A 14,468-nucleotide genomic window follows, 5' to 3' on the forward strand; every position below is an offset into this window, starting at 1 on the left:
GGGAGGGGTCACAACTGACAAGGATGCCACGTCACCCCGTGGCAAGAGAGCGTATAGTCACAAGACCCAACCAGCATCCCATCCCAGGGGGCTGCTGGGCGATGAGTCTGAGGATGGCACACTTCAAAAAGCCCAAGTGGACAAACCAGCAGAGAAAGGAGGCACTGGCCCATGCAACAGGCAGCTCTCCGGGTTGAAGACCAACCTCAGCAAAACACTGCTACTACTAGCTCCACCTTTCTGAGACTGCCTACCTGCTCTGAGTCCTAGATGTCAGAGAGCTAGAAACAGAGGGGCAGACAGAGCCCAAGGGAAAAAGAGAAAGTGGAAAAGGGGAAAGAAGACAAGGAGGACATAACCTAAATTCAGGCAGAACCCTCACCATGTAATTCATGACTCTTACCAAGTCATGACACTGAAATAAAGTATCCATAAAAGCTGAAAGCAAGAACGTGGCCCCTATATTTTGTCAGGGAATACAATGGGAAAAGAGAACCATTCCAGGTACTACGAACAGAGGGAACATAATGCGGAGAACAGGTGATGGAAAAGCTGAGACGCCAAATAGAGTATATTGAGAAAAGTTAAGGTCAGTGACAGGAGGAAGAAGCCAGCACTCTTAGGCTGGAGTGAGGGCGGGGCGGGCGGACTTTCTGTAAAGTTCCAGGTAGTAAGAATTAGGGTCTGCCCCAAGTACTCAACTCTTCCATGTCAGCCAGAGGCAGTGCATACGCAAATGAGTGCATGAGTGCAGCTGCGCTCCGATCAAACTTTATTTGCAGAAGCAGACACAGGGCTGAATTTTGCACTCAGGCTGAAGTTCAATGACCCCTGGGCTAGAGAGAGAAAAAGTTTAAATGCTAGGATCAGGGTACAGAAAAAAAATGTTGCACTAGGTACAGGGATATCTTTTACCTTAAATGGCTGACACATAATTGCATAAAACAATGGGTCAGAAGAGGGGCCATGTGAGAATAAATACTTATCTCAGTGCAAATTATCTAAAATAAAGAAAGTCCATAACTAAAAAGGCACTGTGGTCACTCATAATACAGTCCCAAATGAAAGGGCAAGGGTGTGGTGTGTATATATGCAGATTTTCTGAATACAATCAGTGACCCATCAATTCCATCTTTTATCATCATGTTTTTATCCCATTAGACTATTTGATGTAAGAGAAGTAACTGCTGTTAATTTTCTATCTCTGTAACTGTGATATACATTAGAAAGTGAGAAGTAAGGTTTGGAAACAGATCTATTCACAGAAAAGATTGTGCATAGTAAATATCTAAAAAGAAGTAGTTATCTGATTCAGTTCCTTTCAAATAAGATTTTCAGTTCTCTCTTTAAAAGGCTCATTAGAAGGAAAACAAAGGCTTTTGTATGAAACCTAAAGCTATTTTTTAAAGGCAATCTCTATGTATTTACTGTATTAAAATCAAGGTCAGTATCAAAATCAAGGAAACGGGGAATTCTCTGGCAGTCCAGTGGTTAGGACTCCGTGCTTTCACTGTCAAGGGTGCAGGTTCAATCCCTGGTTGGGGAACTAAGCCCACGAGAGACCAAAAAAAAAAAAAAAAAATCAGGAAATGCTTTAGAATACAGTCCACAAAGACTCTGCCATTCTGGGTCCCTCTAGATGATGCAAAATTATAAACTTATGGGTCTAAGAGCAATTATTTAAATAAAGTTAAGTTATTATAAGAATAAGATTGAGGTGAAAGAGTCAAAGACATTTTATAGGTAATACATCACTTAGGACTAGTAAAATTTTAGATACTCATAGTAAGTAATCTTCTTTATATTAAACTTCTGTTACCTTATTTTTAAATATAATATGGAAATCCTAAAAAAGAAGCTTATAGTTTAAAAATACCAAGATAGGTTGATCAGGGTATTTTAACTACTTACACAGAGGGTTAATCACAGAGTCTACAGATTTTCCACACGACTCATTTTCATAAGCTAAATTAGAAGCTATCTCATGTTTTCCTCCAAAACTGCAAACTCTAAGCAGCAAAATGTCAACCTAACAATTGAAATTCTTCACCAATATATAAATGGCATCTCTCATATAAGATCACGAGTGAGTAGCTTTCAATGACCTATATTCATCTAAGGTTTTATTAAACATTGTATTAGGTTTGGGCATTTAGTCTCTGAGCCCAGTGCACTGAAGTCAAAATTCTCGAAACTACAATGATAGGGAAAAAAAGAAGATGACAGTTCCAGGATCCTCTGTTCCTTTCATATTTTTGATATCTTTATCCCGGCCGTCAACATTTTTCCTCCCCCTCTTCATTCCTTTGGCTGTTCTTCCTAACCTCTTCTGTCCTCCTCTAGACTCCCATATTCCCCAAGCTCACAATTTTTTCTTTCTAGCCTTTATGTTCTTCTGCAAACCGCCAGTGCTCTTCCACAGGCCGGAGCTCCCTAACTAAAGATGGTTATTGATGTACAGTACCAGTGTTTTAGTGCAGCAGCAGAATCAATAAATGAGAAAATACTGCTTTGTCAGGTTTCGCCAGAGCATGCTGGGAAACTTTACTGCTCCGAATGGTTACAGCAACTCTTAATACATGAGAGGGAGAGCCGGGCTCCCTTCTGCGGAGAGAAATGATGTTCTTCTACCCTCTAGTGACTATAAAGGAATAAGACAAAAGTTGGAGGAATTTTTGAGACCACTTCACATGATTATTTATTGTCTCTTAAGTTTATTTCTAAAAAGAACCAGAGTCTTGGAAACCAAGTGAACAGGGAAGATTAAAAAAAAAAAAAAAAGAAAACCACCTTAGCCTGGTTATTTTTAAAGTGCTCAAAAATGCAAAGGATATACATTTTAGGAAGAGTCAGAACTTTGATTCCTCTGGATTTTAAAAAGCAAGGTTTAGAAAGTTTACCTTCTTTCCTAGGGACTAGTCAGGTTACAAATCTCTCCCTCTCTCTCTTTCACATACACACGCTCTTACAAACACACGAAATCTTTGTTTCAATCTCCTTATTTTATAGAGAAGTAAACAACTGCAGTGTGGTGAGGTTAGAAATGAGAAATGGCATATATCTGTGTACACATGTGTGTGTATAAATAAATGCATATACAGAGATTGCCCACGCACCCTCCCCTCATACACGGACACATCACGGCCACCTCCATCTTGGTTGTTCCTTTTTTAAAAGCAGTAGACCTGCTAAAGTAAGTTATACATAATATTTTTGGTTTTGTTTACATTTACATTAATTTTGACATTTAGTCACTTAAGTTACAATGTGTTACCTTAATAACCTGATAATAACACATCCCTACCTTGGTACACCTATACTTTTTATAAATTGTACAGAAGTATGTAATTGTTTAAAATGATACTAACAATGTAAAAAAGTCACTGGTATTTCATGGAGAAATCTTTAAAGAAACGCTCACAAAAAAAAAAAGGTAAAATAAAAGTAATATAAAAAAGATTTATAAAATATACCACGTATTCTTCTCAATCTTTTCACTGTCCTTATAACAGTTTCCACCGAATGGTAAATAGCTTTCTAAAGGACTAAATCTAACTGCACTACAACTCCAAATAATTCAAGCTTAATGAAGTGTAACATTCTAACATGACCGGTACATATAAAATGTCAACACTAAAACAAGTGTAAGTTCAAACATCTGGCTATGCCCTTATTAAATGAAATTTTAAAAGGGAGTTTGTTTCCTTTTTATTCATAACAGCAGTAAGAGGAAAAGAAAGCCTTTCCATGTAAAGGTTGGATAATAATCTTGTCTACATTTGTCTTTGCTACAAAGGTGATCCACATGATGTAAAGGAAAAAAAACAGCTGTATTTACCTTGCTGGCACTTAACTGCTTCCGATTTGACCAACGCTAAGGATTATGTCCATTGAATCGTGACAAATGGCAAAATAAAAGAGAGAAATAGAGCCGTTAACAACATGATTATGTTATCATGCTAGTTAGATGGTGCAGACTATATTTGAACAACTGACACCCACATTCTAAGGTTTCAGAGGAAACACATTTGAGCAAGACAATAGTTAGAAACCTAGAAAAATCACATTTCTGTGCTTGTGTTACATCATTTTCTCACAGTATTCAAAAATGAAAAGACAAGGACACAGAATACTGCTCAGTCCTTACAGGTACATTTATGTTTTTATTTGCCTGAAAACACTCTAATTTTACCTCGAAAAGCAAAGTGGAAAGGCAGGTTTTTTCTACCTGAAATATTCAGATAGCATTATAAAAATGTTTAAGAAATTCATGGACAAAGTTAGTTCATGTTTAGGTTTCTGTAGTTTTAGATACTAGAAAAAAATAATTCCATTGCCCTCTGATGAGAAAATCTCAATATTTGAAATAATAGGAAAAACAATCTGAGTCATTTCTTCACAATGAAGAAAAATAGGCTAATGTACCAGTGAGGGAGGGAAGAAAAAAATGTTCTGAACAGCCAGTAACTTCACCACTGTTCTCTTTTGATCTCTCATTTGTCGAGCTAAGACTGCTGAATTTCGTCTACAATTAAAGTTCTCTCCTAACAAAATCCTCTCATTACTCCTGTCACCATCCAGTACTGCAAAGCTCTACTCTGGCTGGTTAACCAGCTAACTGGATGTTAAAACTTGGAAAAATTTGGCAGATTACAACTCAATTATGAATCTAATTGAGCAGCCCATAGTAACTATTATGAGTAAGGAAAAAAAATGCCTTTAGGCAAATGACCTATCCACATTGCCAATAAGTCTCCCCAGTAAATTAGAAACCAGAAAACAAATTGTCTTTGGGGAAAATCCACTTATATTCCAGGGACCAGCAAGTAGAAACGCTGGTACAAAAATGTCTTGAAAATATTCTTCAGGAAAAACACTTTCCCTGGTGAAACTGTTAAGCTCAACCACTCAGCATGTGACCCAGAGTTATAGATACTACAATCTGGGTATTAAAATCAGTTCTTTTTGTATTTTCCCAACAACATATGAACAAATATTTTCAACCAGAACAACCACTAAAATTAATCACCATCTTGTAGGTACACATGGCTATTCTTAAATAGCCTTTTGAAATACAATTCATTTGATTTTTATATCACCAAAGATTAAAAAATAGATAAGGAAATTAATGGAAAATGAGTATTACTGTCTGCTTACTACAATACTAAGAGCTACCATATATCGGGTGTCTACTCCATGCTAAGCACTATATTTGATCATCTTGACCTTTACAAACCTATAAAATAGATAATCTTTCTTTTAAATCCTCATTTCACAAATTGTAGCTGAGAATTAAGTAATTCTGTGAATTTGACCTGATCACTTAACTTCTCAAAACTAAAAATAGTGGAGTCAGGATTCAAACCCAGGCAGTCTGATGACAGAGCTCATAATTATAACGAAAATCCTATTTTTGCTGAGAAAAAAAGACAGAGGGCAGGTTTATCAGCCCTCCACCCAGTGCCTTACCCCTTAACTGCACCATGCCCGTATGCACTTAAATCCCTGGCCCTGAGGGTCAATTCACAGACATTTTGCATATGTTAAGATTTTTACTGGCTTGGCTCTAAAGCAACAAAGACTGCCTCAATGACAACGGGAAGAAATATGGGTACAAAACCGAGAATTCAAACTGAAATCTCTCCATCAGGCTTTAAATTAAAATGGAAATTTGTAAACAAATTATTCCCAAATAATCTCAGTCTCCCGTGTTAGTTACCCCATTTAAAACCCCAATATAAGAATATCTTTAAATACTAACTTAAACTCAATGAAAAGATCAACAGTTTTCTGATACCTACTCTGTCCAAAGGGTCCCTGATATGCATTGTAAGTTGAAAAGCCACACATGGCCAAGGATAAATCATTCCTTGCTCAGGTATACTTTGAACAAGTATATAAACAGAAAAATAACACTACCAATCAGAACAAATAGAACAGGCATTACCATTATTATTATTTCTATAATACCCCATTTTATTTATATATGTACATCTATATACACGTATATGTATATATATGTATGTACACTCATATATACAGTAAATATATTGTACACTAGACCCTGCCAGACAAGCAAAGAACAAAGAAAATGAGAAACCATACCAGCAAGTAGATAATGCGTACCATCTGACAAACTCTCAAAAACGGGGTGGAGGAGTCAAGGAAAGAAGGGCCAAACTAAATAGGATGACAAGTGTGTCTCCTTTTAGGGCTCTGAAAAGATAGGCTTTGAGATGTTTTCCAAAAACAAACTCAAGCTGCATTGAGTATTAATTGCTCTGCAATTTGAAATAAATTTTGACTGAAATGGCTCTACTTAAGAACTCCAAATTTTGGCAATATTTCAACATATTTTAAGTGCCAGAAGTACTGCTAAATAGGATCCAATACACTACAGAAAAATCCACTTGTGGAATAAATATACAGCTATTACGCTGCTGAAATATGCAGCTATCTTCATGAGGTCCTTATCCAAGTTTACAAACCCCACTTAAACATGTAAGAAATTTTCAGAACATATCAGCTGGCAATTATGCAACCATGTGGCAAATAATATGCTCATTTCCATGGCATGTCATTGTAACCTGGCATCCAGCTCAAGGAACCGGTAACCTACTGGATGCCCTGCCACTGAATCCGATGGCAATGCCATCAAAACTAAGAGACGTTAAAGGAAATCCCTCCGTCACTATGTTGGGTAGAAAAAAAAATATATTTTTGACATGTTTAAGACATTTTAACATCAAAATATCAATGTTATTGAGGCCTCAGGTTTTAACAGTGCCACTTCTTAATTAATAAATAGAGATATCCCCCCCAAAGTTATCAAGTAAATGCTTATAAGTAAAGAATTCAAATTAAAAATAGCAACTGTTTAGTTGACCCTCTGGCAATTGAAAAATCACTGTGCATTTTTTTTGTTGTTTTTTTTACTCCTTTAAACTATCTTCAGTGAGTTTACTAGTAAATCACTCATGATTTTCATCATGAAAATAAATTACAACTAACAGCAAAGGTAATGTCAAAATGAAGAATATTCTCCACACTGACCTCACTGACTCAATTCAAGAGGTATTATTGGAGGCCTACTTTATAAACAGGCTTCAGATTTTCATACCAGATTCTAAACATGCTGAAATTTTAACACATCTTAGTCCTTTTTCAAGTAGCTGTTTTTAATTGGCTTTTTAAATACCTTTCAAATAAATGACAATCCAAGATGCTTTCATTCTCATTTTCATTCTTGGAACTTTAAGGTATAATACCAGAATATAAAATAAGATTATGGTTTGTATTCACATATTTGCTCCTAAAAACAGAGTCCCCATCATACTGTCACAAAATCCAATGCTTTTTGATGTTACAGACATCTTCAATAGGTAATGCATTAACTAGAAATTTCCATGTAATAGACTAGAGAATATTAAATGTGTGTCTTCCCAGAAGAACTCTCAATAGAAAATTTGGTAGCTAAAAGAAAAAGGAAGATGAAACGGAAATGCTGCAAATGTATACTTGATCACCTTAGTAACGTACAACACAATGACTAAATCCTGGGGACAGCTTTTCATAACTAAATAATGCCTAAGTCATCTAGTACCTAAGAAAACAGTAAATGGAAACCTTAACATTTAGAAAAAGCATATTTTGTATGATCTGTGACACGCAAACCATAAGCAGCATAAACATTTAATAACAGCAATAGTATTATTGCTACAATATTAATAATGTTTACATCCCTAGCCAAAATAGAGATCATTCCGTACTGGATTTCTTTCCAGGTTTCCAAAAGAAAGGGTGTACGTTATCACAGATAGGTACTTTAAGTCTCTATGCAGTTTTTCCCCCTACCCAAATAAATACAAAAATGTCAGTCATCTGGCAACCCAATTATCAAAGAAAAGTTGCAATGGAGAATTTTAAAAAGAAAAAAAGGGTCACACTCACGTGTCTCTTGAAATCACACTGTTTTACTACTAGGTTCAAATTTAATACAATCACTCCCATGTCATCTTCTAAACTGTTTGGATCTTCCAATTTTAAAATATGTTCAGTCGTTCTATAAGCAAAAAGCAACAAATGACGGTAGCACTTATTGGTAGTACTTTATAGCCTTAGAATACATCAGGAGCTTATGATAAAAATCTCCTACCTCTGAACAGGGGTGAGACACAAGTTAAAAAAAAGCACCAGATTCAGTGAAAATAAACCAACCATCTTCAGGGTAGAGAAACTGTTTGGCATTGCCTAATTCAACAGTTGGTCAACTGATTCTTCTCCCCTACTGCCCAAAGAAAATGTAAATACTTGTTTTAATTTTAAGGTAAGTAGGTTAATGAACACGAAAGTACAAAATTCAATACACCTTTTAGGTTACGTTATAGAAGATGTAATATCTGACCAATATATATTTGGGAGCTAAAAAGCAAAAATTATAGAAAAACTCACATTTTAAAGCACTCTTTCATTTATTCAGATTTTGTCATTTGATTATCTTGAGTTCCCTCTAAAATTCACTAATAACAACTAGATGGTAAAATTACAATACCTGTTAAGCTCAAGATCACTCAGAACGACAAATGCAGAACCCATGAAATCAGATATAGTTAAATCTCGATCATACACCTACAAAGAAGAAGGGGGCCAGTAACACACATTAATATGGCAAACCAACTGAGTATATCAAAGTATGGATAAATGCAATAGGCTGGGAATTTTGAATTCAGTTTTCTAGATCTAAAAATAATTTGCACAGTATAAAGAAGAATTTAACCAAGCTGATGGAGAGAACAAAATTATTCAAACCTGTGCATTTTGCTTACTATGGCCAAAATAACAGAAAATACTTTTAAGGCAGTATTCATATGCATTAAGATACTATGCACAATGGACCACTCTCTGTAGTTTAAATGGTCTCTCAATAAAATTTAGTATTTTCCACAGTGAGCAAGTCTGCCAATTAAATAGAAATTTGCTAAATATTCTATAGCAATCCCATCCTGCACTCAACTCATGCAGTTTTAACCCAGATGTTAGAGCAATTGACGCTTACAACTGGTAGCTTAAAGCTCTCTGAGAAAGGCTTTAGTACTTGTCACCACTGCACTGGCAGTAATAATTCTTCCACATTCAGTAAGTTTAAATACAATCAATGGAGATATTATTTTCACTCTGCTAGATCTGAGAGTAACATACAGTTTGACCAAGGGTAAAAAGAATCCCTTCCATACTTATATTTTTAACCCAGTGCTTAGGAATGATACAAGAATGAATTTGGGGAAGTTGACTTTTAAGAGGGCGAAGATGGCTGAGAAATAAATGTTTTTAATAAAAGAGCAGATTTGAAAGTCATCTGGGATTACCTTCACATGCAGCTTTTGATCAAGGCTTTGTATTGGCAATAAGACTATCTCGTCCCAAACTGGGTTCAAGTTCTTATATATGACTTTACTTTTGTACACAGTCTTCCCATTCAGCTTAAATTTCACATAGGGATCACTCGTGCCTTTAAATGAAAAAGAGAACAAGACAGCTTTTAAAAATATACGTAAAAAGCCTAGGATCTCCATAAAGTAAAGATTCTTTCCACGCTCTCCAGGCTCAAAGCACTTCACTGAGCACACCCAGAACAAATGTCTCCCTGCACAGAGACTGAGGGCCCCAGAGGTGGAGAGGGGAGAGAAGTGAAACAATCTGGGGTAAATGACTGATTCTTCTTTGCCTTTCGTGGTAGAATATAAATGGGCTCCTTGAGCTTTTTCTGTTTGGTTTCATTGTGGGTATGTCATCACTCTCTTACCCACAAAAAAATTCAAGAAATAAAATCCACCAGCACCAGCCAAGCATCTCAGGAGTCCTGGGGAGAAGCCCACTCCTCCTAAGAATGGCAGTGAGTCAGTGAAAATGGAAAGAAACCATTTTCAAACATTTGGCCAGATGGCTGACTCAACAGAACCCTGTACTTTATAATATAATCATAATAAATCAATCAATCCCTGGAACCACCGACTCAAAAGATGGGGCCTGGGGACTCAGACCGGAACGGGGGGCGTAGAGATTAAACTGACAAAGTTGCCATTCTTCGCCACCCCCCGCACCTGCGGTAAAGCAGAGAACATTGTCTCCCCCTGGCCAGCTGAACGCCCCTCAACAAGGCCCTCCGACCCGCCGGCCTCGGGCCAACACCCTTGACCTGCTGCCTCCTCCCGGGAAGCTTTGAAAAGGAATGAATAATGTCCCGCTATAGCCACTATGTCCAAAGCAGAAAGAAGGGCCGATGATGGACCCTCCTCCACATTTTTCAGATCAGTTGAGGAAAAAAAAATGCCCACAAACATAATACCAGGATTAATGTGTTGTGCAAGTGTGTTACATGCATGCAAGTGTGCCATCATACTCGGGACACAGAACAGTGACCGGGACATACTTGCACATTACTACCTAGTGAAGGATGAATAAAGGAGGCACAAATAAATGAATAATCCACGAGGGCATGAATGCAGGCCAGCCGATAATGCTACAAAGAAAGGAAAAAAATCTAATTTGGGGAGGTACGCTGGTATAATTCATCGTGAACCATGCTCTGAATAAGTGCTCAAAGACCAACAGTCTGTTTTGTTCACTGACACATTCCAGGTGCCTTGGACAATGCCCAGCAGAGGCCTCCACAGATTTACTGACATGAGTTCTTGATATTAAAGTCAAGCCAATGTAGTCGAAGAATATTACATCAAAAATTAATTAGGCTACTCGGTCACACACATTTCCAACTCGTTAATACCCACCATGAATTATTTCAATCATTTTTTTTTTTCCAGCTCTTTCTGAGGTTTCTGCAGGATGGAAAACTCCTGAACATGAATGCAATTCTTATCCCAACTATTTTAACTGGGAGTCACATCACGTGGGGGCAAGATAATACACATTGGCTAAAAGTCTTAACAGAGTAACCAAGGTTATCATTTGGATAATTCAGCCATTCCAGTATGGCAAGGCTACTAACTTTCAAACAAAGAAATCAAGCTACACATATACACATATACATATTCGACACTCACGTTTTAAGTTTGGCAACAAAGGGGCAGAAACCCAGCAGTCTTTACTTTAAACCTGGACACACACACACACTCGCACACGCTGAAGCAGCAATTCTGAGCAGGATAGTAAAAATGAAGGCATTCCCAGCCATTCAGTGGAATAGTCACTAGTGAGTCAGTAATCTGTCCACAACCCCTCTTTGAGAGTACAAGAGAACACCTGCGGCAAGTCAGATTTTAACAGTCATTCTGATATATATAGATTAAAAAAAAAAAAAAAGTGGGGGGAAAACTCTAATAAAAAGAGGCCTTTAATTAAATGAAATTGCCACTCTGGGATCAGGCCTTCATGCTTGTCAGCGTGCTCTCAAAATAAACATCTCAAAACCAGGCCTCGGTGGTGTCACTTTCTCACAGGCAAAGCATACTGGGTAATCCCCAGGCATCTTGACAGCTACATAATGTTCAAACTGTTTCACGGGTGAATGGCAGCAGTTGCGTGAAAGAAAATATTAATGTCTGGAATTAATAGAAAAAGGGACCAGGGTTTACAAAGCCAAACAAGGAACCAGGGTGTCAAGTGAGTACGGCGTTAATTGTTAGGGAAAATTTGAGAAGGGGGGGCAGGGGGCACGTAGTGATTTTTTTCTCTCTGAGCCTAAGTGCCTCACTGTCAGGCAAGTGACATCTTAACTAGGCAGGTTCTGCAAAGGGGTCGCCGCTCAGGAATGCAATGCCCAGATTATACAAATGATGAGATGACACCTGAATGGGTGGACTTTAACCTTTCTTTCACAGGGCGCTTCATGAACAATGAGGCTCCTTGGAATAAAGAGGTAGCGTGGAACTTTGGGAGGAGAATGAAACTAGGAGGCCGGAGACGGTGCCTCCCTCCTGGGGTCGCCACCCGTTCTGCCATGTGGACTCAACAGAGTCACGGAGCCTCAAATTTAGAATATGTAGCTATCACGCATCCATAGCCAGAGCTTCCTGCTCCCATGCAAAAGGTCCTGTGGTTCTGTGTGTGCTGAGACAGACTGACAGCCACTCACTGGTCCTCCAGAAATGCTGTGCCAATTCACACTCCCGACAACAATGCGGGACAGTCCTTATTTCTGCTCCTGACGCTCTGGATGGCCACGCCTCCCTTGACCCTGTACCTGTCAGGCCCGCTAACGTCACTCACATGCCACAAACACAGGCTGCCTCAGAGCATGGCTCAGTGTTACTGAGTACTAAGGGGGATGGCAAAGAAAGATCCATCCCAGAGCCTTTTCTTCTGTACCTGGCGTGCAGCAGGCAGACGGTATATATAACCCAAGGTCCAAGAGGTAAGAGTCAAAATAGAATAGAACTTGGAGGTTATGCTAGTTCACAGGCGGGAAAGGTTAGTTCCAGCTGGGGTATCAGTGGAGGCTGAAATAAAGGAGATGGGAATTGAAACATAGGCGGATCTGGCCAAGCGGAAAAGGACTGAGGCCATTTGGGCTGGAGGAATCGGCACTGAAAGGGGAAAGAGGCCAAAATGACTAGATCTGTGCGGTGCCAAGCAAGCATTTCAATTCATCCAGAAATTAAGGGGGAAAAATGTATAGTGAGAAAGTTAAAAACCCCGGTTTTGAGTCAGACTGAAGTGCCTTAAAAATCACAAAATAAGGAGTTAAGTTTTTGTTCTGTAAGAAATATAGGGTAGTTTTGTTTTTCCTGTTCTCTTTTTCTAAATTTTTTAACAAGTGTAATACATGCACATGATTCTGAAAAGTATGAAAGGAAAACTCTCCACCCTCTTAATCTTTCCTCATTCCCATTCCTCACATGCACCAGCTTCTTGAGTGTTTTACAGGAAAAAATACAAGAATTGTTTTTAACTCAAATGTAATCATAATAAATGCACTGGACTCTGTGCTTTCACAACTAAAGTACCTTGAGGCTCTGTTCACATCAGCAATACAGATTCACCAGTTTTTTTTTCTTTTATCAACTGCATACATTTTCATTGTGTTGTTGTATCTTAATTTATGTAACTAGTTACCAAATAATAAACATTTACATCATTTCCAATTTTTTTTTTTTTTTACTAGCACAAACAATACTACAACAAGCATCCTTGTATGACTATCTCGGAGTTCCTATGTGATTATATTCAAAAAGAACTGCAGGGCAAATGAATGTGTCTTTTCTGGTTCTGACAGCCATTGTCAAATTGTTCTTCCAAAGTCTGTCAAAATTTACACTTCCACCAAGAGTATACGTTTTGTATTTTTTTTCTTTACATGCTCACCAATATTTGACGTCGTAAACCTTTACTTTGAAAAAATGGCAGGTAAAAAAAATAGTATCTCCATTTTTCTCTATCATTAACATTTTGAGTAAAGCTTAGGATCTTTCATATTTTAGTGACCTACATTTGTCTTTCTTTGTCAGGGAAATTCTCACCGATATCATTTACCCATTTTTCTATGGGCTCAAGGTTTTGTCTTTTGCTTATGGATTTGAATGAGCCCTTAATTATGGAAAGCAGCCGTTGGCTGTAAATCTTGTCATACTTTGTTTAGACTTACCTTACTTCTTGCAATAAGTTATTTCCATTTTTATTTAGGCAAATTTACCAGTTTTATTTATGGCACTGTCGTTTAACATTCTGCTTAGAAGAATTTTTCGCACTAAAGGATTTTAAGTTAGTTCAGCCATGTTTCTTTCCACTGATTTTGCAGCTTTTCGTTTTTTACACTTAAGTCTTTGGTCCATCTGGAATTATTTTAGTGTGAGAGGGAAGGAAATTCAGGTTTACTTATGAGTAGGAGAGTAAAATGATCAGAGCCAAGCTTCAGAAATATAAATCTGGCAGCAGCTTATAATTTAGAAGGAAGAAGAAAAAGGCTAAAGCGAAGAAACCTGGTAGTTGAGATAACACAGCACCGGGGAGTTGAGGAGACAGCTATACCCAAACTATAAGAAGCATCGATCCAGGGTTTCACAAAGCATGATCCATGGAACACTCATACCTCGAGATGCTCCACGGACTGAAAGGGTTATGTCATCAAAACCACTGGGAAAAGCTGTTTACTCTTTTCTTACTTGGAACTTCCCTATGTAGAGTAAAATATTAAACACAGCTAAGAACTGTATTAATGACAAACAGAAGCAATAATAAAAACAGCTTAAAACTTTTCTACTCTGTATTTCATAAAATTATTTAAATATAGAAAACATTTTACTTGGGGCACCTATGAACGTAATATTAAACTCCTCCAAATCAAAGCTCTGGAAGGTGAAATGCATGCCCAGAGTTGCCTAATATGCATGGTAGGTGAATTATATGAAGATATGATAAATGAATAAACTTTGAAGTAGGATGGGCATGGTGGATTAAACTCCCAGACCTTCCTTTCAGTAACTGTATAACTTTAGGCATCGTAATTTCCTTAT

At 37.6% G+C, this 14,468-nt stretch overlaps 1 protein-coding gene across 19 annotated transcripts in view; it reads right to left on the minus strand.

Moving 5' to 3' along the window:
- MCTP2 (multiple C2 and transmembrane domain containing 2) overlaps positions 1-14,468 on the minus strand; it is a 263,257-nt gene that overhangs the window by 143,843 nt on the left and 104,946 nt on the right. For 16 of the 19 annotated variants that reach the window (XR_014243575.1, XM_082388909.1, XM_082388908.1 and 13 more), the window contains 4 exons: positions 9,366-9,508; positions 8,552-8,628; positions 7,951-8,062; positions 3,839-3,874 (listed from right to left, as the gene is read on the minus strand). Coding sequence is in view for 18 of the 19 variants with exons in the window: in XM_082388909.1 (XP_082245035.1) it covers positions 3,839-3,874; positions 7,951-8,062; positions 8,552-8,628; positions 9,366-9,508 (368 nt within the window). In the remaining variant the exon portion in view is untranslated. The other 3 variants (XM_082388910.1, XM_082388905.1, XM_082388906.1) reach the window with 3 other exon arrangements.

This window comes from Balaenoptera borealis, assembly GCF_965194805.1.
Source record: "Balaenoptera borealis genome assembly, chromosome: 3".
Classification (NCBI taxonomy): Eukaryota; Metazoa; Chordata; class Mammalia; order Artiodactyla; family Balaenopteridae; genus Balaenoptera; species Balaenoptera borealis.